The 22,188-nt window shown below is 36.5% G+C and overlaps 1 protein-coding gene across 5 annotated transcripts in view; it reads right to left on the bottom strand.

Annotated features, from left to right (window-relative positions):
• Nucleotides 1-1,308: 1,308 nt before the first annotated feature.
• LOC121727906 (LIM/homeobox protein Lhx5) overlaps nucleotides 1,309-22,188 on the bottom strand; it is a 69,106-nt gene continuing 48,226 nt past the window's right edge. For 3 of the 5 annotated variants that reach the window (XM_042115952.1, XM_042115954.1, XM_042115956.1), the window contains exons 6-7: nucleotides 2,896-3,154; nucleotides 1,309-2,253 (exon numbers count right to left, since the gene is read on the bottom strand). In XM_042115952.1, the coding sequence (XP_041971886.1) occupies nucleotides 2,099-2,253; nucleotides 2,896-3,154 (414 nt within the window). In that variant the 3' untranslated portion in view covers nucleotides 1,309-2,098. The remainder of the gene's footprint in view (nucleotides 2,254-2,895; nucleotides 3,155-22,188) is intronic. The other 2 variants (XM_042115953.1, XM_042115955.1) reach the window with 1 other exon arrangement.

Below are 22,188 nucleotides of genomic sequence, written 5' to 3'. Positions count from 1 at the left end.
ATATTCCGACACACATTATGAAATTATTTTTACATCTGAATCATGAGACGAGACACAATTTTTGACATCATTTAATGAAGTTTTGTGTCACATCTCTTGGTTTAGATTATAGACGAAATTAGTTGTGTTTAGTTTGGTTTACTTTACAAATGTATGAGCATTGAGGATAGCTTTGCGTTAATCTTTTCAGTGATAGTTTCAAAATAATTAGATATACTAAAAGAAACCTAAAATAAGAAAACTTTACGGTGTAAAAAATCTCACTTACATAATAATATTCAGTTTACACCCAGTTTATTATATGAAAATATAGTATTATGGCCACAGAAATAAATCAAGGTTTATTTCTGTGATTATGGCCCACTTTCACAAATAGGTTAAATTTAAACCTGCGTTGAATATCATGTTCTCTTTATTAATAACATGATATCTAATCCAAGTTTAAAAGTAACCCAGATTTGCACAAGTGGTACCACTAATACTAGTTGTTACATAGTTTTTACAATACATTTAGCTATGATTGTATGTCGAAATATAGCATTACATTTCACAACGATATCAGAAGGTTGACAATTTTACTAACGGCTATATTTATTTTTAATCAAATGAAAAAATATATTGAAATGTTTTAGCACTTCAGATGAAGTTGATAGAAACTTAAAATTAGCTTTAAAGTATTTTAAAATTGAATTTTAATCGAACGTTTGCACATTTCCGTTAATAAAATTATCTTCGCTTCGAGTGAGTTCCATTTAGAAAAGTTATATCTATACTATTACATAGTATATGTATAATATAATACAATTTTACAACTTATATCCTCAACAGAAATAATAATAATCTTATCTTCGATTAATTTAATATAAAATAAAAATGTTCGTTTCTAATTATTATTTAAGATATTTTTCAAAACTAATTTTCTAATTTTACAAATAGACGAATAAAGAAAGAAAACTGAAAATGTAGTTAAAACTATTTCTAAAACAGAAATGAAGTTTAGTTTTCTCTGCATATTGAATATAAACGTTTAAAAAGATATGCATTAATATTATCACTAATAAGATGATCCTATACATAAATATTGATTAAAATACAATACATAACAAATCGTAGGAAGTTTTGATGTTCACACATTACTTTGTTTACTACAAGTTGTACGAAAAAAAATTGAACTAAATAGAGTTTCTAAAAGCGGTCGGCCATTTACTAAGGGCCTGTTTCACCACTTTCTGATAAAGTGGCGAATAGGCTATTCACAAATTTATTGACAGTTTCTCCCATACTTTATCTGTCAAGTTTAGTGGTGGATAGTCTATTCGGCACTTATCAGGAAGTAGTAAAACAGGCCCTAAATCTGCTCTCTTCTATGTCTTTTAGATTACAAATTACAAGCAATGAACAATGTCAAAACTTACTACAATTTGTGTAATACACCCCATTGTATGTACAAATTATTATATTTACATCAGTATAAGTACTACGAAATATTACAACCTAGTCGAAAAACTAATAAATAGACAAATCTATAAATTGTTAAGCTCTATCTTAAAATAGGAACCAAAATATCTTATTTTAAATAAATATATTTTTAACTTAAGAAATCAATATTATAAGTTTCCATTTCTGTACATTATTCACATTATTAATAAAAAATGCATTAAGTTATGGAATATATTATAGACCTACAGTAGCATTTATAGTTTGTGTACAATATAGTGACAGATAAAAGTAATCAAATTCGGTACAGAGTTACACAATTTTAGCAAAATAGTATTTATAATTTCAAGTAATATTAAAGTGATAACTTGCGGAATTAGTTTGTTTTGCGGGTACTTGACAAAAACAGTGATAATCTTTAGATGAAACTGGCAACCTACAAAATAAAACCTTAGCAATAAACTCTTTTGCTCTAATTTCGCAAATAAAAAAACCACTGAAACTCTTTGCCGAAATTTTGAAAATAAAAAAAAAACACTGAAACTCCTTCGCTTGATTTTCGTGAATAAAAACAAACACTGTCACAAACGTCACTGTCGCAGTCCACTTAGTAGCCCGCCGAGCCGCATCAGTCGTGGTAGTCCCGCGGCTCCGGCTTCAGCTACCACACGAGCCCCTCGGGGTGGAGGGGGGGCTGCGCGTCGCCGAAGGTAAACTCCGGAGAGCTGGGCCGGGGGAGCACCAGGTGCTCCGGCGGCGGGAACTGCTCCGGGAATTCCCCGCCCTGCAGAGTCTCCATGCCGCCTGCGAAACGACCTGCTCTCGTTAATCGTGGCCAGAAGTCAGAAGGCTGGATGATGCTACGTTACATACGTTTCTCATCATGCATTAAGATTTAACTTTCAAATAACTTTTATAGTATATATATACCGGGTAATACGGCTATTAGGCGATACGATAGTACAAACATTCAAAGACTGCTAAACACTTCCTTTTGGCTTTGCAGTAAAGGTAGCCTTTCGAAGCGAGCGTCTATAGCGTCAGTGACGCCGCGACTGTAAAAATGTCTGATTTGGCGTAGGTAAGTGACGTCACAGACGCGTTAATGTCGCTGTGCTCGACTCCAAACCATACAATAATTATCATTGTCGAAGCGTCACTGACGCTATAGACGCTCGCTTCGAAAGGCTACCTTTATAGGGCAAAAATAGTGTATAGAAAAAGTGCGTATCAACTTTAAACATTTTTGGTCTAAACTATAAAATAAGTCAAACCTACATATTAAATTCATTAATCTATTCAAAGATGGACTTAGAATCCAACGAGCAACCAAAGTACAAATTTAAACCAGAGTTTATACTTGCACTTTATCAAAATCAAACAGTGTTTTCTTTTTGTTTTAATTAGTCACAAACATCCATCCTCACAAAAGTAAGTAGAATTACATACTGTACCAACCTGGTTGGTTGAAGGGCATCGCCGGCGGCGGGTGGAAGAACGGCGCATCATGGTGGAACGGCGGGCCATAGCCAAACTCGAACTTGCCATCGGCCGTCGCGAAGTAGGGGAACCCCGGCGGGCCCTCCTCCAGCCCCCCCGGGGACAGGTTCATGGGGAACCCCCGCATCTTCCGGGAAGACCCGAAAAACGGCCCCCGACCCATAGATGTCAGCTGCTTCAGCCGACGCTCTTTTGAACGCTTATTTTGAAACCAGACCTGCAAAAGAAATTTTTCGTGAGTATGACAACGAGTGACAATGAAATCCTTCTACTAGATGTTTTCCTGTGCAATTTATTCGATTACAATATTTGTTCACAGAACTAAGGAATATGACGATTACAGTGTGTTTGTGTAAACACCGTTATCCTTGAAACCATCAAATGAGACCGTCAAAATGAACAACTTTTTTTATGAGAACAATGCCCCACTCAAAAAAAAAATGCCGTCTTCATACCCATACGGATGCCCGGATCGGCAATTTGTATGGGTATGAACTATGAAGACGGATTTTTTTGAGTTCCCAGCATTGTTCACATAGAAAAAGTTGTTCATTTTGACTCATTTGATGGTTTCAAGGATAACGGAGTTTACACAAACACACTGTATACGCTCGCCCTTGTTGCTGTCTTAGTCCGATAAGTACGAAAAACAACTTGACAGACTACGACAACCAAGTAAAGCGTACCTAGGCAGCGCAAGAGCGATATAAGCAGTAAGCACCACATTTACTAGAAGAGAGAGTAAAATGTAATAAAAATAATTTCCAATATAAAGGAACTGCAGTAATTATGTTTGGTCAATGATACCTGAAAAAAAAGAAGGATCTCGTGTCTACTTTTAACAACAAAAGATCGTTAACATGAGTTTAATATTTTAACCGCCGCGTTTTGCGGTCGCGGCAAATTCCCCGTGTATTTATTTTAAAGGTGCCTTTTGTCGGAAAAGATATATGATAATTAAAATTTAATTTGTTTTGAGATAAGTGGCTGATAAATAAAATTAAATTCAAGGGTTATTTATAAATAAATTAAAGATTAACCACTTGAGTTAAATTTTAAAATGGGGAACTGTTTACCATGACGAGCTAGCTTTGACGAGTTAGATAGGTACTATAACAAAATAATAAAAAATGTTTTAAAATGGATACAAGTCATACACAAGTTAATATCACTACCAAGTTCCCTATCTTGAAAACTCTATCATATCTAATACGAACACGTTTTTATTTTATTTTACTCGTAATTTACGGCCGCATACAAAGTAGCTAGCACGAGATAAAGGAAGACAGGTAGATAATATTTTAATAGGAATTGCAAATTTTTATATAGCCACATTCATTTTAGATATACATCAATTTAAAATGTATGACTTTAAGTTTGAAGTATTCTCTTTTCGTCCTATAAGTTTTTTGGCAAAATTGCTTATAATTCTCAATGCCTTAGTACTTTTGGAAGTAAGTATGTAGTCTATGTAGGCTAATTTGTGCTATTGTGTGTTCAAAATAATCTAGAACACATTTTACTTGCAGGCTCTAAGCTCTATATATGAAAAACAATATTCTAGATTCTATATCATCATCATTTAGTGCCCTCTTCATAACGAAGTTCGGCGGTCAGCTGGTTGAATTTCTTCCGGTCTTGGGCTAATTTCTTTAATTGTGGGTAGCTACATCTGGTCCATTCCTTTATGTCATCTATCCATTTTCTTCTTGGTCTACCAGGTGGTTTCTTCCCCGGAAACCTGCCCTCTATGATCAACCGTATAAATTCATATTGGGATCCTCTTTGTACGTGACCGAAAAAAGCGACCTTTCTTTGGATGCAGATGTTCATTAGTTGGCGTTCACAGTACGCTCTTTTTAAAACTTCTTTATTCGATACAAATTGTGACCAAGAGATTTTTAACATTTTACGTAGTGTCCACATTTCAAACGCCTGTATCCGTTGACAACTATCTTTGTTTAAAACGCACCCTTCACAGGCGTACAAAGGCGTACAGATTCTATAGAATGTAATTTATTATCTAGAACAGCTATCCCGAAACTGCAGCCATAGCCGCATGCGCCGCGCCGGGACTTTATCTGTGGCCCCTGTGATGTTAAACCATTTTGAAGTTCACGCCCACCGGCAAAGTAATGTAAAGTGAAAAGTCGTCGTGAAAGTCGCGAAATTTTTTCCACTTTTAAATCATTAATTTTGAAAGTTATTTTTAACCTTAAAATTTTTCTGTTGCGGCTCGCGACACCAAGACCAAAACATGTTTGTGGCCCGTAAGAAAAAAAGGTTGGGGACCGCTGATCTAGAATGTATATAAAATGCAGTTGTCGCGTGCGGCCCGCGCGACTAATCTGTAAGCGGCTAGCGGTCGCGTCCGACACGCCTCATGCGAGAGTCGAGACACGCCACACATTCCTAGGTCATGGTAACATCGACCTTGTCTGTGCGCGAAATAGTTTATAGGAAAATACTACACAATATGGTTTGAAGAGCCCCCGCAGACTGCAGACTTTCTGTCGGCCGATAGTTGGGTCGGGTTGGGCTGTTAGCGCGCCACTACGCCAACTAAACAGTTGGAATGGTGGTGAGTGCGCAGACTAGACAACAGTCGGCCGATTGCTCTCGCACAGTTCCATTCACAGCGATAGATTTTTGATGGAAAATTTTACACGATTCGGATTTCTGCCGAGTCGGCACGACCAAACAATCGGTGTCGTGTGCGCGTGTGGAAGAACGTCGTACTGATACATCGGCCGACAGTTTGGTTTGAAGGCAATCGTATAGCCCATCAAATTTAATTATCGGCCGACTCGGTATCGTTGTAATATGCGCACTTCCATACAGCTTCATACTGATAAAGAGCCAAACTAAACTATCGGCCGATTAAAAGTCTGCAGTCTGCGGGGGCTCTAAGATAGACTTTTTCAACACAAAATGTTTGTAATACGCCACTTCATATGACATAGGTATCGTATAAAATGCAGTAGTCTGTCTTAACTCTTAAGACCGTCGAGTCGATGGTTAGCTAATAGCTATGAATCATTTACGACTTATAATAAATGAGATCTACTCAACAAATTGACAGATGCGTATGCAGGAAGCTAGCACAAAACTTATGTAGTAAATATTTAGTACGTACAGTAATCTGTGACACAACATAAAATATTAGTTAGTATCACTGAGTTATAAAAAATCGTCTTGGTATTAGCATAAAAAGATTCTTGGAGTTGTGATCAATTGTAACGCGGTTTGGTATGACATTATAAGAAATCTTTTGTTAGGTGCATTTTTGTTACGTCAAGACTGCATCAAAATCACAGCGAATCTGTATGGTGTATGTATGGTGGCCATACACGGGACAATTATCGTAACGATTTACCTCCTCGATGTTAAAATCGAACGACAAATTGTACGTGTGTAGCAATATCGCAAACGATTTTACGTTCAAAAGATCAATTGGACGATTTTCTTGACGATCGATCGAAACGACAAATTGTCCCGTGTATGGGCACCTTAAAGGTATGAGATTTTTTAACAGAAATAATCTACATGCTAGATAGTAGTTATTTTGCAGCTTGAATTGCTTCTCTATTACAACTTTTTAAGCTCTACGGGAGTCTAAAATGACTGAGAAATAGAACTATATAGGCTGATTTAACGATGTTCCGTACGCAATAGGCAATTTAATTAAACCTGTATATTATACGGTGTGAATAAATATGTAACAAATAACACGCTGTTTGATTTTGCCGCCTGCGCCTATGGCGGCCAACCGAACGGTACAGTTATATCAAATCTACTAGTTTATATTTATTTATTTCACCTACGAGTTTCTATCATAGTGGTTTTAATGTCGTATAATAAACCTCTCAGAGGTAAAATAATTATTATAATATTGCGACAAAATTCGTTTATCGCGAGGAAACAGTATATTTTGCCGGGTGGCAAAGTATCCTGGGTCCTTTTCCTGGGGATCAAAGTATAGGTATCCATTCACCAATTTCAGCGAAATTGGTTTTGGGCGTGAAAATGTATCAGACAGATAGACCGACAGACACTTTCGCACTTATAATATAAGCATGGAAGTATGAAAATATTAGTGAAATTATTTTGACGACCTCTGTGGCTCAGTTGGTGGGCTGAGTCAGTTGGTAGCTCAAAACGGGTTCGAATCCCGCCGACGGAACAAAAGTTTTCTAAGTTCCTGGGTCATGGATGTGTATTAAATATGTGTATCATATCATAAATATATCATAAATCTATACTAATAATATAATATAATAATAATAATATCTATGGACGCTTCACACCACGTCAGTCTGGTCCCGTGGTAAGTACCTGAAGGACTTGTGTTACGGGTACCAGACAACGGAAATATATTTAATACTTTTATACTATACATATATTTAAGATTTTTATTATATTATATTATTAGTATAGATTTATACTACTTGGAGTTTCTATGAAAGTGGTTAAAATGTAGTATACAGAATACCCTCTCAGGGAAAAACAATTAAAATATTAAACAACACCTCTTACGGCCGTTATACAGACGGCAACCCAATCATAAGATGAGAAGCGGTATTATTTTTAATTTCAATTTCTAGAGACTCTTCATTACTCGTATGGTATTAATTTACATAATTTTAACAGCCCGCTTTTGGGAAACTATGGCAACAAACTGTCATTAAGAATGACCAACGTGCAGTCAAATCTATTTTATTACAACATTAATAGTAATATTAAACGAACTTGAAAATAAACCACTAAAATATGACGAAACTAATCAGCGCCGGCCTTGGACACTCACCGATTTTCTATTCGACGCCCGTATCACAGTACACGTAAGGTTCAGTAGAACATTTTCATACTAGACCTCGGAATCAGGAGCACGCATTCAAGCGCCCTGAAAAGCTTTTGCGGCCTCTCTACATCATGACGGACAATTAATATAGGTGACTCCGAACATGTATGTACATGTTCGGAGTCACCTATATTAATTGTCCGTCATGATGTAGAGAGGCCGCAAAAGCTTTTTTTATTTATTGCGACAATTAAAAAAAGACTAGGAAGCTCAATTAATAAAGACTAGGAAGCTCATGTGAGCTTCCTAGTCTTTATTTGTCAGATTGACCCACGACGGACAAAATATGTAAGCATTTACAAAATAATCTCCATGTACAGGAGCTTATTCGTCTTTTCTTGTCCATCAACGTCAATTGCATAGTCGCGCAGCATCATGAATCATGATCATAGTAATCATGACTATCTATCGTTTCTCAACGTGTAGGGCCCACTGAGAGCTAAACAAGGCTTCTGCATACTTATTCTGCATAGCAATGCCCAATTACGTTGCACGCGCGTAAAACTATTTCCGTCTAGTTAAGCTACTGTATGTATTTATATTGTGCCTGTTGTAAACGGTCAGTATCAGGCCCGTTATTTTATGATCCACATTATATTGATTGCTTTATCGTGTTTCTCGTTGTAAAAACATAAATTAACAATTTTGTAACTTCTACCATAGGCCGGATATAAAAAAATAAGCTCGAAGTTCGCAATAAGTTGCTAGTTTACTGCATTCAACTGTAAGCTTGGCAATAGCCTGCCAGGTTACTAAAAGTTCTTAATGATGAGATACATGCGCAGGGGCGCCGAGTTTTTAAAATTCTCGTGGGTGATCCAGCTTTTTTTTAATGACATACATAATGAACTTATTTTAATTTTTTAATAGACACAAAGAAAAAATACAAGATACACAGCAGTTTGACATGTGCACCTGTTAGGAAATATCATAATTATCTTAAACTTAATTTTTTTTTCAGTGCAAATGTATTTTGACGAAGAGCGGCTAGTTTTGTTTTAGGCGCGCGTATTACGTACTTATATTATTTTGGTACCTATATTATTTAGATTTACTTAGTTAAAATATGAGAAAGATAATTATTTTAGATATTCATAATAGTGGTGCTCAGCGCCCACTATTTACCTCTCGTGGTTGCTGGAGCACCCGAGCATCCACGGAGTCGGCGCCCCTGCACTGTGGCCTGTGCATACAAACGCAGTAAGCTGGTTGTTTGGAAGAATTTACGTATAATTTCAGTAGCATACCTTTTGCTGCTCTTTAAGCAAAGTTTAGTGTCTGTAAATAAAGAGTTTTCTTTATAATATATTCTAACTTCCCAGCAGTAAGTACACACTTTGCAATAAACTTTATGTTATTGTAAGTTATCAATACAAGCAAACTACATATTATCAACAAACTTAGTATAGTTACCGATGGCATAACTATTTAATAGTCGGTGCTTATGGTAAAGTAGGTAGTTTATAGCTCAACTCCATCAGACCGAATGTCCAAAATGTTGACTAGTTAATGCACTATACGTCACAAGTTTATGCTACATACGATAAGTTGTATTGCTCAAATGTAGATTGCATACAAATCGATTAACTTTGGTATTGGAGAAACTTAAATTAATATAGGGTGGTCAGTCTTAAGACCACTTTGGACCATTATGAACAACTATGATCGGCAATCGCCAACATGATTGCGATGTATATACTCTATAGCATGCACAATCGTCGTCAAAAATGGACAATCATAAACGAATATTCCCCTCTACACGTTTGCAATTGCTTGTAAGTTGTAAGTTGTATTGGTTTATCAAGGACCAACGTGAAAAGAAAGGCTCCCTCTGTTTTTCTCTACATCCCTGATAACAAAATCTGCCCCCTTTCCATTTCAATTTATCTTTGTTTCCCTTGCATGCAAAAAAATGACATTGCCTACATGCATGCATGAATTCTCTTTTTCTGTCTTAAAAACAACACCATATTTTCTCAGCTATGTTTCATGGTTTGTGGTTACAAATCTCTGGCGACCTTCAATTATAGCATGTAATAAAAATTACATGGCGATTTCATACAACATGCGCGGAACGAGCGTGCGTGCCTGCAGCCACGTGCCATGTTAGATTACTTCAGTTTTCGGCTTGCGCCAATTTGGGTTATTGCTTTGTTAAAATATGTCTTAAATACCTTAATACGAAGGACGAGAAAAACACCGTATTGGGTGCGTAGTAAGCGGCGGTTCCAGCAAGTCCTTACTTCTCAGCAAGTAACTCTTGGAAGTTGCAGTCGCTCAATTATACGCTGACTAGGGCCGGTAAATAGTCAGTACTTAAGATGCGACCCGGTCTCAAGACGCGGTTCGGCTCTGTGATTGGTCTAAATTTTGACAGCCGACCAATCACAGATCCTGAACCGCGTCTTGAGACCGAGATGCATCTTGAGTACTGACTATTTATACCGGCCTAGATGACGTCCGCAACTCCGTTGCTTCGAAATTTTTTTTTCTGGATAAAAAGTATCTATGTAGTTTCCCAACACTAAAAGAATCACTATACCATTTACCAAATTCCAGCAAAATCGGTTCAGCGGTTTGGGCGTGAAATGGTAACAGACAGACAGACACACTTTCGCATTTATAATATTATAGTATATAGTATGGATAATGGATATACCTAAATACGAAGGACGAAGAAAACATCGTATTGTACGCGTAGTAAGTGGCGGTTTTAGAATCCTTACTTTTCAATAAGTTACTTTTGTAAGTTGCAGGCGCTCAGTTATACGCTAAAGTTAAGAACTCTCATTGATAGATATCTAGTAACTATGGTACACCTAGCCATAGTACTAGCAAGGTAACCGACTAAACTGAATAATCTAAAGCTATTATAGCTATATAGGTCACAGTCAGTGGCGGCAAAAGCGCTCCTATTTACATAGCAATAAATAATACCTAATGTTAATTTACGAGCGTCAACCTAGATATTTTTATATGTTGTTCGAGGTAACGGCTAACAGAGCTGTAAAAGTGTGATACGTTAACAGTTCAAGAGCTATTAAATATCTCCATATTTTATACCCGCAGGTACATTAACGATATTTTTATCGGACCACATTTCGTTAATCCCTTGTTTTTCAACTCTACTATATTTTTATACGTAGCTAATACAAATTGATCATATTTTTTCATACCTTTATAAAACTAGAGGCTTATTTTAATAGACAGCATAATATTGTCATAAGTTTGTAATAACATGATCAAAGTTGTAAGTAAAACCGCGACTACATTCTACGCCTATCCGTTTACCAGGTACAGGTCTGCACTCAACACCTCGCAGGTACTAAGCCGTTACACATAAATTCTACCTGTTATTGATTCTACAAGCGAAATCATCACTAATCGCTTATATTGCTTACATTAAGCGCGCTTAGCGGCGGGGCGCGGCGCCGCGGGGAGTCCCCGAGACAAGCGGTTTGGTGTTAAACTCTATATTTCATGCACGCATGCTGTGCAGCCCGCTCTTTACGCCGGTGCCGCGCTCCGGCTTGAGGGTCACGGGTTCGATGATTTGTATGATAAATATGTTAAAAAAGCCGTTTAGAATGCAAATCTCGCGGTACCGTTAGCTTAATGCTATCAGTTTAAATTTTACTATAAATTGATGTTTTCATTTCAAAGTAATGGTTTCAAAATAGTTTGGAATGAATTCTATGTTAGGAATTGTAAATTTCTATAATCTTAGGAAATAACCGATAAATGAACTCTACATTATTAAATTTTACTTACTAAGTACTAGTACTAGTAAAAATGCTACTTTTACTTTACTAAGTTCTAGTATACTTACTGTAAATATTTTTCACTTACAAAAGTTTTTTAGTCTTCACTTTTTTTTCATGCCGACAGCTAATACGGATATTATTTTGGGATCCTCACTATATTTAATACCTGGAGTATAAAGCGGCCCTAAGGAACATGATTAATTGGCTATCGGCTGGATATTGTTCCTGTCCCAATATAAATAATGCCCCCGCCTTTGTTCGGCCGCTGCGGAGTGCGGACGTTTGATAAATCTAAATAGCTGCAGAATTACTTTTGTTATGTTTGCGGTTAGGTATTGAACAAGCCCTACCTGGCTTTGCTTTTATGAATTTCTGTAAATAAAAAAACGATATGTAGTACAACCTTTATAATGTGCAGTGAGCACGGCATTTTGATTTTCTTATATTTCATCAAGAAGAAGCTTATTCTTCTTTATGAGGATATAGAGGACAATGCAGGAAGATACTGTCCTTCAATATTTTAGGCGATTGTTTTAGACATATTTTTTGTTTTCCGATGTCATTTCAGAGCTTACTTAGGCTTTAAGCTCTGAAATGACGTAGGAAACAACAAAAAGCATATTCTCCATCAATATTGGCCAATAGTCACAATAAAATTAGAAGGGACGCAGGACCTTCGTTTTTGTTCACATTTACGTTAGAATTGCTAGATTTGGCTTCGCTACAGCTGTTATCCTTAAGGGCCTGATTACACATACCAAGTAGAGTGACGAGACAGTGCTCTCGGCCAAGCACTCGGTATGTTTATTATGGATGTGCACGGCCGAGGGCACTGTCTCGCCGCTCTACTCGGTAGGTGTAATCAGGCCCTAATAACCGACACCTATAAGCCCGTCGAGGAATTTAGGCTGATCATAACTCATAATTTACGACTGTCCGAAACCTTTTTTTCGGTCCAATTTAAAATGCTAATCTAGACCAAACAAAAGTTATTGTGAGCTAGTAATTTGTGAGAGGGCGCGGCGGTGGCGCCCCGCTGTGTCCACAACACGACCATAACAACTGTTCGGTTGGAGCATATGGAAGGCCAGGCCAGGTTTTGGGCATCGAGGGATCACGGATAAAAAGATGAAAATGAATGCATAGTCCTTGTTTGTTTGACATGCGAAATTCCGTCAGATTTTGTACAAATCGCACAGCACCAGGATTTTGCTTCGCTTATTTGCCGGATATTTGTACGGTCTATAAATGTACTATCAGAGAAGTTGATTAATAGGCAGATCGGGGACCTACATAATTTGGTCGCGTCACGTCAACCCCAGCCGACAGATCACTATTAACATTAAATTGACATGATCCGACTAAACGACGTAGGTCCGTCAACTGCCTAGGAACCAATTTCCTCGATGGTATTTAAGAAACTTTTCTTTAATCAATAACCATAATATTATGATAAATCAGTAAGTAGGTATAGGAGCTCTTTTGTAAAGATTCTTAGTTTTTACTTTTTATGGTTGTGTTTTTTCTGCAAAACGATACGGAACTCACATTTCAAGTCTCTCTACTCTCTACATTCACATGTTATTTCAGTATAATCAATATTAAGCGACATTTAAATGGTGGTTCGACGTTTTTTCCCAAGTGACATGTTACATGAGGCGTCTCGACGGACCACACGGCTGCGCACGCGCCATCTACCGTCAATTGGCGCAGCGCCCTGAAGTTGTTTACGACGAGAGTTGACAGTTGTTTGTAATTAAAGCTAATTTCAGACTGTACTTACCACCTGGCAATGGAACAAAATCGATTTCGAAAAATTTTTTTTTTAAACTTTTTCGAAATTTAAATTTGTTCCATTAGGGAGCTTGTGAAGACGACATGGCAGATAATTTATCGTATACAATAATTAGAGAATGATGGTAGATGGATATGCCTAGCACATAACTGGATAAAGAGTAGAAGAAAACTACTAAATACAAAGTCTTTGAACGTTGGTGACATCGCCTGATCCTCTTTGGAGACATCACGCTGGCAATTTTATTGCATAAAGAAGCGTAAAATAAAGAAACGACCAAATCAATTATACATAATTGATACAAAACGTGGGCATATAACATGGTTGTCCACGGTCGCCGGGTTAATCTCGCTGAATACGACGATTTTCATGCCAAATAAAAGCGAAAAATCTTATTCCTATTTTAATGGATATCGTAATGGATTCACCCAAACACTTGTTTGAAAATATTTGATTTAGGCATAGCACGGCCGTAGCCAGAGGGGGGCATTGGAGGGCAATGCCCTACCTTAAAATCACAATGCCCTACCTTAAAAATATCAAAATCCTAGAAAATCAATCAATTATGTAAATTTTTTACTTCTGCCCTACCTTTAGGCTGTAACCAATGCTGCCCTACCTCAAATCTGACTCTAGCTACAGCCCTGGGGCATAGAATGAAAATATTTACCAATTGATATTGTACCTTGTTTTTTGTACCTACCTAATGAACGAATCAACATCATAGAAAAAGGCATAATACCTAATTATCAATTATCAGATTGTTGAGTTGATTAAAACTTTATTTTCTAATAAACATACACCAGTTAAGTTGTAATTTTGTTTTATCACTTGATTCATCAACAGTATTCTTTATTTCACTAGATTTAGTTTAGTCAAATAACATATCAAAGATATTTTTAGTAAAAAGACGTAATAAACAAGACATCGTCATTTCCCTGCATATTGCCTGCATATCTACTACGTATAAGAAACTAAAAAACCTATATTCGTAGTAATACTCGTAATATGAAGATTGTCAGAATCTCCTAAACTAATGAAAAACAAACGTGTAATTTTAATATCTATAGAAAACATATTGAGACGACGTGTTTGTATGTTTGTCATAATTACATGTCAGCGAGCTGTTCAGTCGCACAAAAAAATAAAAACATGGCGCCTAAATATAGAATGTTTCAGTGATTTCAATTTGTGAGTTGTCTTCGAGGTAATTACTCGTCCCTTCTTATTAGTCTCTTAAGTGGTTTCTATATTCATGCGAAAGTGATATTTATTAATAGGCGTTCAGCACATCAATGAAATTAAAGAAACTAAATTAAGTTAAGTAAAAGTTGGTACTACTAATATGTATTCTGTGGTAAAAGTCTTTAAGTTACACACTATAAAAATTATTACGTTAAGAAAATAGATAAGCATCATAAAAAAACTAATCTGTAAAATCATAAAAAAATGTCCATATACATTACATTTTTGCGGCGCAATCGTAAAACAGTTTATAGTGTAACTTAAATGAAAATCGTGGAAATAAAATCCAGTAGGCGACGCTTTTGAGTTCATTTGTTTTTTTATGTGCAGCCAATGAGCGTGGTGCTGATAAGGCGCTGATAACGTCTCTACGACGATTGGTCACGGTTTCTATGCCACTCTTATCTGAGCTATAACGTTTTATATATAATGTACTTTTTAACGACTCTCAAATAAGATAAAGATAGATCGAGTTTCATAGAGCAGTGGTTCTTAACCTTTTAGTCATGAGGGACCATTTTACCAAATATTTGTTCAGCCGGGTTAGTTTACCTAAACTAAGGGTTTTTTGATAAATAAAGAAAACAAGGACAACTTTATAATTAGCACTCATTTTTTTATTTAGCAAAAATCTAAAAGTTACAGATTTTAACTGAATGTGATTTTTATGACTGCATAGTCCGTACTCTTTACTAACTTCTGAATTCTCACATATTATTAGGATGGCTTCTCGGACCACTTGGAATGCCTCCAGGGACCACCAGTGGTCCGCGGACCACCGGTTAGGAACCACTGTACCAGAGATTTCTACATAATGTGTCATGTAGGTAAGAGAGAAGTATAGGTTTGAGTTCCGCTTTATCGATAAAAATGATAAAATCGAGATTTATTTTTATCAATATTTTTATGGATATTTTTTTATATGGTAGTTAGTACACAGTACAGGATATTCGATACCACAGTTAATAGTAATTTACTTTGATATTTTTCGGAGATGTTTCGAAAACAGTTGTGACTTTTTACACGAACCTTGCCGAATAGCTAGGAAGCGTTGCTGTCGTCACGAGGCGGAATCGTTCCCGGCCGACCGTGACCGTAGTGATGGTACTGAGGACCAAGGTTGGAGGTTCCGTGTTGATATAAGTACCGGGTATTTGACAATTATAAACTGTTTTTTTTTAATGAAAAGGTTGGATTTTGGCAAAAAAATCTTAAAATCACGAGTTTCCACCGGAACTGCGTAGTGAGAATGTGTTTTAAACCAATTAAATCAATTAATTTCCCTGATCGCACTAAGTGCAGTGAATTTATTGGACCTTTAAACACATTCCTTGAAACGTATCAGTAGAAACAAGCCTCAAACTTTAATTACGTAATACCTTTAGGCTTACTTGTTTTAAATTACAGACTAATCCTAATTCCTAATAATTACAAAACGTTTTAATTATAATGTTTTTATGTCGATTCGGATAAACTAAAATCCACAGACTGAAGCAAAATTTGTCACAAATCTTCACTTTCACAGTAATTAGATGCGTAAGAGGCGCAAATTCAATCACGCACCAGAAGTATTAAATAAACAGTTGTCGGGTGAAAAAAACCACAAAAATCAATCATCGACAATAAAACGCTCCGTTGGCGTCGATATCGTCACGTCACTAGCGGCGTGAAGCGTGACGCGGTTACGTGCCCATCCCGCAGCTGCGAAACGCCAAAAACTATCGAAATCGGTCGATGAACTAGCTCTAGAGACGTCCAAAAGACTTAAGAAATATTGAAGTTGCAATGTGAATTCATACGTTTTCTGACGACCATCGACATGAGTATCGATGTCGACAAACTGTAAACTCGTACGTTTTCTAAAGACATAAAGATATGGAGTATCGATATCGACAACTCTTACATCCCTAATATTGCTTTTTCCTGTCTGCTACCTATGCCTAATAGATTATTATGAACCAATTTATTGCTATGGTCAGTACTTAACTTATTTTATACCATGTACTTATATCTTCACATTTTATAATATTAAAGTTAAAGAACAATATTTTTGGAATACTAAAACCGTAAAATTTTTAAAGTATTAAACCACAAATTATTCATGAAGCCCTAAGCGGCCGCATCCGGCCGCGATAACAATAGGTAAGCTATTGTGTCTCGTTATTCCACGATCGATGGGTTAAAATAAAATACAACACGCAGACTTCTCAATTCCAATGAAACCTAGCTTGGGATCAAGATTTAAAACGTCTAGATGTCTAGAACCTAACCTAACCTAGTATTTGAATATCAGCGTGGAAGTGATAATTATACGTCGGGCAAACTCACGTGAGCACTGAGCGTTATCAGATGCGCGGCGGGGGTTCCACTAACATTAATCAACATGCTACTAACATGCTAAGCTCACCTAAAACATGGAAAATTTGATAATTATCGTACCTCTAGCATGTTACTAAGGGTATTTCTTCCAATTAGAGGCATTTTTTCGGTATTTTTAAGCGTTTGCATAAAATACAACCCTAAAAAACGAAAATAAAAAAATTGGTTCGTTTCTGAATGTTGTCAATAGGTCAGGTACTATTGTTGACCTGCCACTGTTGTTGTTATATACCTGCATAATTGAAGACGTGAGTTGAAGAATACGATTTTGAAACATACGGACATTTACTCATTTTCCCTATAATTTTATCAAACCTTGTAAAATATCTACTTCATCACCTGGCTATAAATGTATCAGACTGGCTACTTAACAATTAGTTTGCTACTAATATTGGTTAGTAGTATTACAGAGACAATCACTTATTATTGAAGACGTGAGTGGGTAAACACGAAGTAACAGTAAAAAAAAAACAGTTTTTTGCTACGTTTACTGCGTTACTTAACTACGTAAGTTAAGAATTATTGTGTTTATATACTAATTATTTTGATATTTGACATAATTTAGGTATGATAAATGTATATAATTATATGATCATTATTTTAATTGTGAGAAATATTTAAACAGTTTCTCATTAAAATGTTTCCTAATTCTTAAAAAAAAACTTAGAGTTTCCTCTATACTAGAGAACTCCGCTAGTGTAGCTGATGCTCTAAGTGTATAATATAATATCGTACCGTGTAAAATGAAAATTGTTCGATTAAACACCAACAACTGCGTAAACCCGAGTTTAACCTCATGTTAATTGTTAAAACATGCCTTTTTAAAATACGAAAATCCAAAGAATTAAAATAATATTGAACCCAGGTTTAACTTAGGCCCAGACTGGCGCAAGTCCTCACAGACATTTCTATTTATCTAACCCTTCGTCTTCAACTCGGCATCGAAATAAATAATTAAGCGAGGCGAGTTGGAGGAACTCGGAATAGCGAATCTGACAGCGCCCAGGGCTGGGCCCACGCGATATTAATGTTCCTCTCACCCACGGCAATAAAATAAATGATGTCATTTTTTGTCCGGGCCCTTTGTACCGCCGCTGCCCGCAGGAGACCCTAGACAAAGGATAGGCGCCGTCGTCCTTACGTATTGTATGACGCGGCGCTTTATCATAATTAATAATTTATCGCTTTCGTCAACCTTTGTGCACCTGCGGCGGTACATAAATCATTACCGTCCCCAGCGAAAGTTTTTTTAAGAAAGTCGCAAGTTCTTCTGCTGATGCCCGCGAAAAAGGTCTATTCGAAAAAACCGAACAAAATGGCTTGATTCCTACAAAGCTTCACAAATGTGATTAAATTACTATTATAAGTACGTATCATAAAGTTATTATGAGATAACTAAAAATTGATTAATTTTTAATGAAACATTTTTTTAGAATGTACGTTGACGTTATGTTAATTATTATCCAATGAGTAAAATTATTACAATCACTTTTTTATATGACCATACTAGTTAAAAGTAAAAGTAAAGTAATTTCATATTATGCAAAAAATCAACATTACGCATAGGTACGGTCGGAGACAGATTCGGATTAACCACTTTGGAACCCTATCTCCCAGAAATATAAGTTCGGAAAATGGTAAACCAGACATGTTCTCAGCTATACCATAGAATATATATTAGTAGTACCAAGCTATACATAATATGAGGACACACTTAAAATATGACATAATTAGTAAAATTAATTACAAGCCTACTGACTAACGATCTACCGTTAACCGTTCCCGGATATCGTTGTAGACAAACAATACGTCATCACATCATGCTCGTCGATAGATTTATTGCGAGCTTTTTATTGCTGAGATATTTTATCGTCTGCCAGGTTGTTTTCTCACGTGAGTTAAATCTCTTGACTTTTCGTGCTTCAAAGCTCGCACGTTCAAATAAAAGCTTGAAGAGAGATTTAAAGTTTGCCATTTCCTTAAAACAGAGAGCATAGCAATGGAAGACGGTAAGCAAGACTTCAATAAATTCAAGCTAAATTTTGTACCTGAAGACGTTTTCTGAAAATTTTCGCGCAAAATCCTGTTTTTTTTTTGCATAGCAATTGTACATTTCCCATCAAAGTATGTACCTACCATCGAGGAAATTGATTCCTAGGCAGTTGACGGACCTACATCATTTGGGCGGCTTTTGTCAATTCAATGTTAGCTGTGATCGGTCACATGGGTTCGACTTAACGCGACCAAATTCGCGACCAGGGATCAACTTCTCTGATAGTACATACCAAATTAAGTCGGTTTAGTGTTAAGCTTTAAGAGGTAACATACAGACTTTCGCTTTTTATATTACTGATATGCAGATTAAAAAAACCTACATTTAACCAACATTTATGTAAATGAGTATCGCAAAAATGTTAACCGAATAATCGAATAAACCGTCTATTTTATCGCGCTGGGACGGACCGTTGTTTTTGCGAGGATTAAAATTATTAATTTATTGCAATTAGGCTCGACTCACACTGGGGCAGAGTCGAAGCGTCGCGATACGCTTTTTGCCATAACATATTCATCTCTATTGTTCTATAATTTAAGGTGATCCCGCGTTAAAGAAAAAAATCCTTTTGGATATGTTTTAGATCCCTTGTTTTCTATGAGAGGCCGGCCTGCATGAAGAAATGGAACAGCAAGAAATGGAAAGGGCGTAAGCGACAAAATGGTTTGTCGCGTAATTTAAAAACTATAAATATATTGCATATAAGCTATGGGCAAATTATAGTGTATCCTTGAACTAATATATGTACAATTTCGGAAGCTTCAATCCCTCTTCTCTGTTGGCAAAATTAGAATCCCTGTTTTTATAGAGCTTTTTTTTTTATTAATTATTCTGTGTTATAAAAGTTGACCAATCGTGTTATGCTATGGGTAATTCAAAAATAAAGACATGATGAATACTGACAATGAACTTTAATTTCTTAACTTTAGTCATTGTTGAGAAAAAACGATATCGCTGCAGCCAAATTATCAAGGCGTCACCTTAAGAACTTTCTGCTCCAAATATATCGGAAGCGCGTCACCGCGCGAATTCGCTCATCGACGTTTCCAAATGTTCACAGCAGTAATTAATTCTGTTAATTACTGCTATGAACATTTGGAAACAATAGAGATGAATATGCTTTGGCAAAAAATGTGACGCGTCGCTTCGACTGCCCCCGTGTGAGTTGAACGGAGTCTTATTAAGGGGGCGTCTAACCCTAAAGTGTCGATTTTATAATTCATTTTTATACTTGAAAATCATCCCCGAATTGTTTCATTTTCTAAAATTAGATACTACATTATATTTCCGAGAATTCGATCTGAGCAAAAACACGATATCTTAAAATTTTCTCGATAGAAAAAAATCACAAAGATGCATCTAATTTTCACGAATTTTTCATTTATTGCCATAACCGTGCATTGAACTAAGTTAATATTTTAACACATTGTATAAAATTCTATCATTGAGAGATCGACCTAGCGGATTTTTAAAATGTTGTATATTTATCGAGTTATTGAGAAAAAACTAATTTGTCTACTAATCGTTCTTTTTCACCTGGCATATGAAAGACGGGCGTGAGTGTGAAGAGAGAAGGACGATGTTTGATTTTTGGGGTTAGTCGCCCTCCTAATTTATTGCAGTAGGCCACGTTTATATAAAGTATGGATTCGGCTCCCGCATGTTTACACCGGCCGTAATCGTTATCGAAAACATTTAACGTGCGTTGACATCGCGGGTCTTGTAATGATACCTGTTTGAGGGCTACCACACTGAACTGCGATTCGGTGCGATCATTTGATGCACGAAACTGATGATCTCGTCTCATTTTTAAGCTCGCCCGTCGGTTTTGGTTAGTTATGAGTTCTGTTTTCTGATGATTTTTTGCTAAGATATTTTTTATGACTACAAAGCAAACTAAGCGACGCCTATTAAGACTCTCATAAATCTCTGTAATTATTGATAAGGAAATGACTGTGGATTTCTGTGGATCGCAAAAGTACTTGTAACGTAGGTCAGTACGTCATAATGAGTCGTGCAGATCGCGGTTTAGTGTGCAAACCAGTTATTATTTTTAGTTTTACCGGTACACGCGTATATGGCTTGTAAGTTGTAAGTGTAGTAAAATGCAAATTCGTAAGAATGTGAGAAACTGAAGTGATATACTTTATAATTTATGATTTACTACCTACAGGTACCTACTGTACCGCAACGTCTAGATATTATGTCTTGCATCTAAAAAAGTTTAGAAGTTTGAGGGCCTGTTGCACCACTTTCTGACAAAGTGCCGAATAGGCTATTCACAACTTTTTTGACAGCTTCTCCATACTTCATCTGTCAAGTTAAATGGTGGATAGCCTATCCGGCACTTATCAGGAAGTGGTGAAACAGGCCCTGAGTGTCAAGAGATAACAAACAGATAACTTTCGCAACTATAATAATTTATAAGTTAAATAATAATATGTTAGTACCGTAAATTTTGATCCAGACTTCTCAAAAAACTGTAGCGTATTAAGACTTTTCTGTAAATATTACTCATGAAAAAATAATAATGGAGAAGTATTTTGTACAACATCACGCGTCAGGAACGCCGGGCTTAATAAGAAAATGTGGAGACACTAGAAAGTAATTTGAACGCGGAAGCCTGCGCCGACAGTTGATTGATAGCGGCTGATAAAAACTGTTTGTCAGCTTATTATGTCACCGTGTGCCCCCGGGCCCCCGTGCCCCGGCGCCCCGGAGGCCCCGAGTGCGCGAGGCCCCTGATTAATGGTCAGCTGATGTGAGAAACACGGGTCAATTTTTCATTTTCTACTGTCCACGTGTTTATGGAAGTTATGTGGTAATAAAGCCATTCATTAGGTAAGGTGCTTAATACGGTAAAAGTAGTGGTGGAATGCAGGAGTGATATAAGTTTTTTAATTGTGGAAAAATAATAGACAACTAAAATTAAAATTTCCAATCACAAGACATCAACGCGCTACAAACGGATGTGGCTAACGATTTCGTATAAATCATAATCCACTGCTGTTATTTTAAAATTTAAAGATCTCGTAAACAAACGAATGCTGATATTCGCCGTCCTGTTTTCTCATGGCGATGAGACGAGCGACCAGCGGCTAGCTTTGAAGCGGTCATTAGTATTTATAGCTTCGACTATTAACGGCTTTCATAA

Source organism: Aricia agestis, chromosome 6 (assembly GCF_905147365.1).
Source record: "Aricia agestis chromosome 6, ilAriAges1.1, whole genome shotgun sequence".
Lineage (NCBI taxonomy): Eukaryota > Metazoa > Arthropoda > Insecta > Lepidoptera > Lycaenidae > Aricia > Aricia agestis.
The sequence above is the reverse complement of the archived record's forward strand: the minus strand, read 5'-3'. Positions and strand labels throughout refer to the sequence as shown.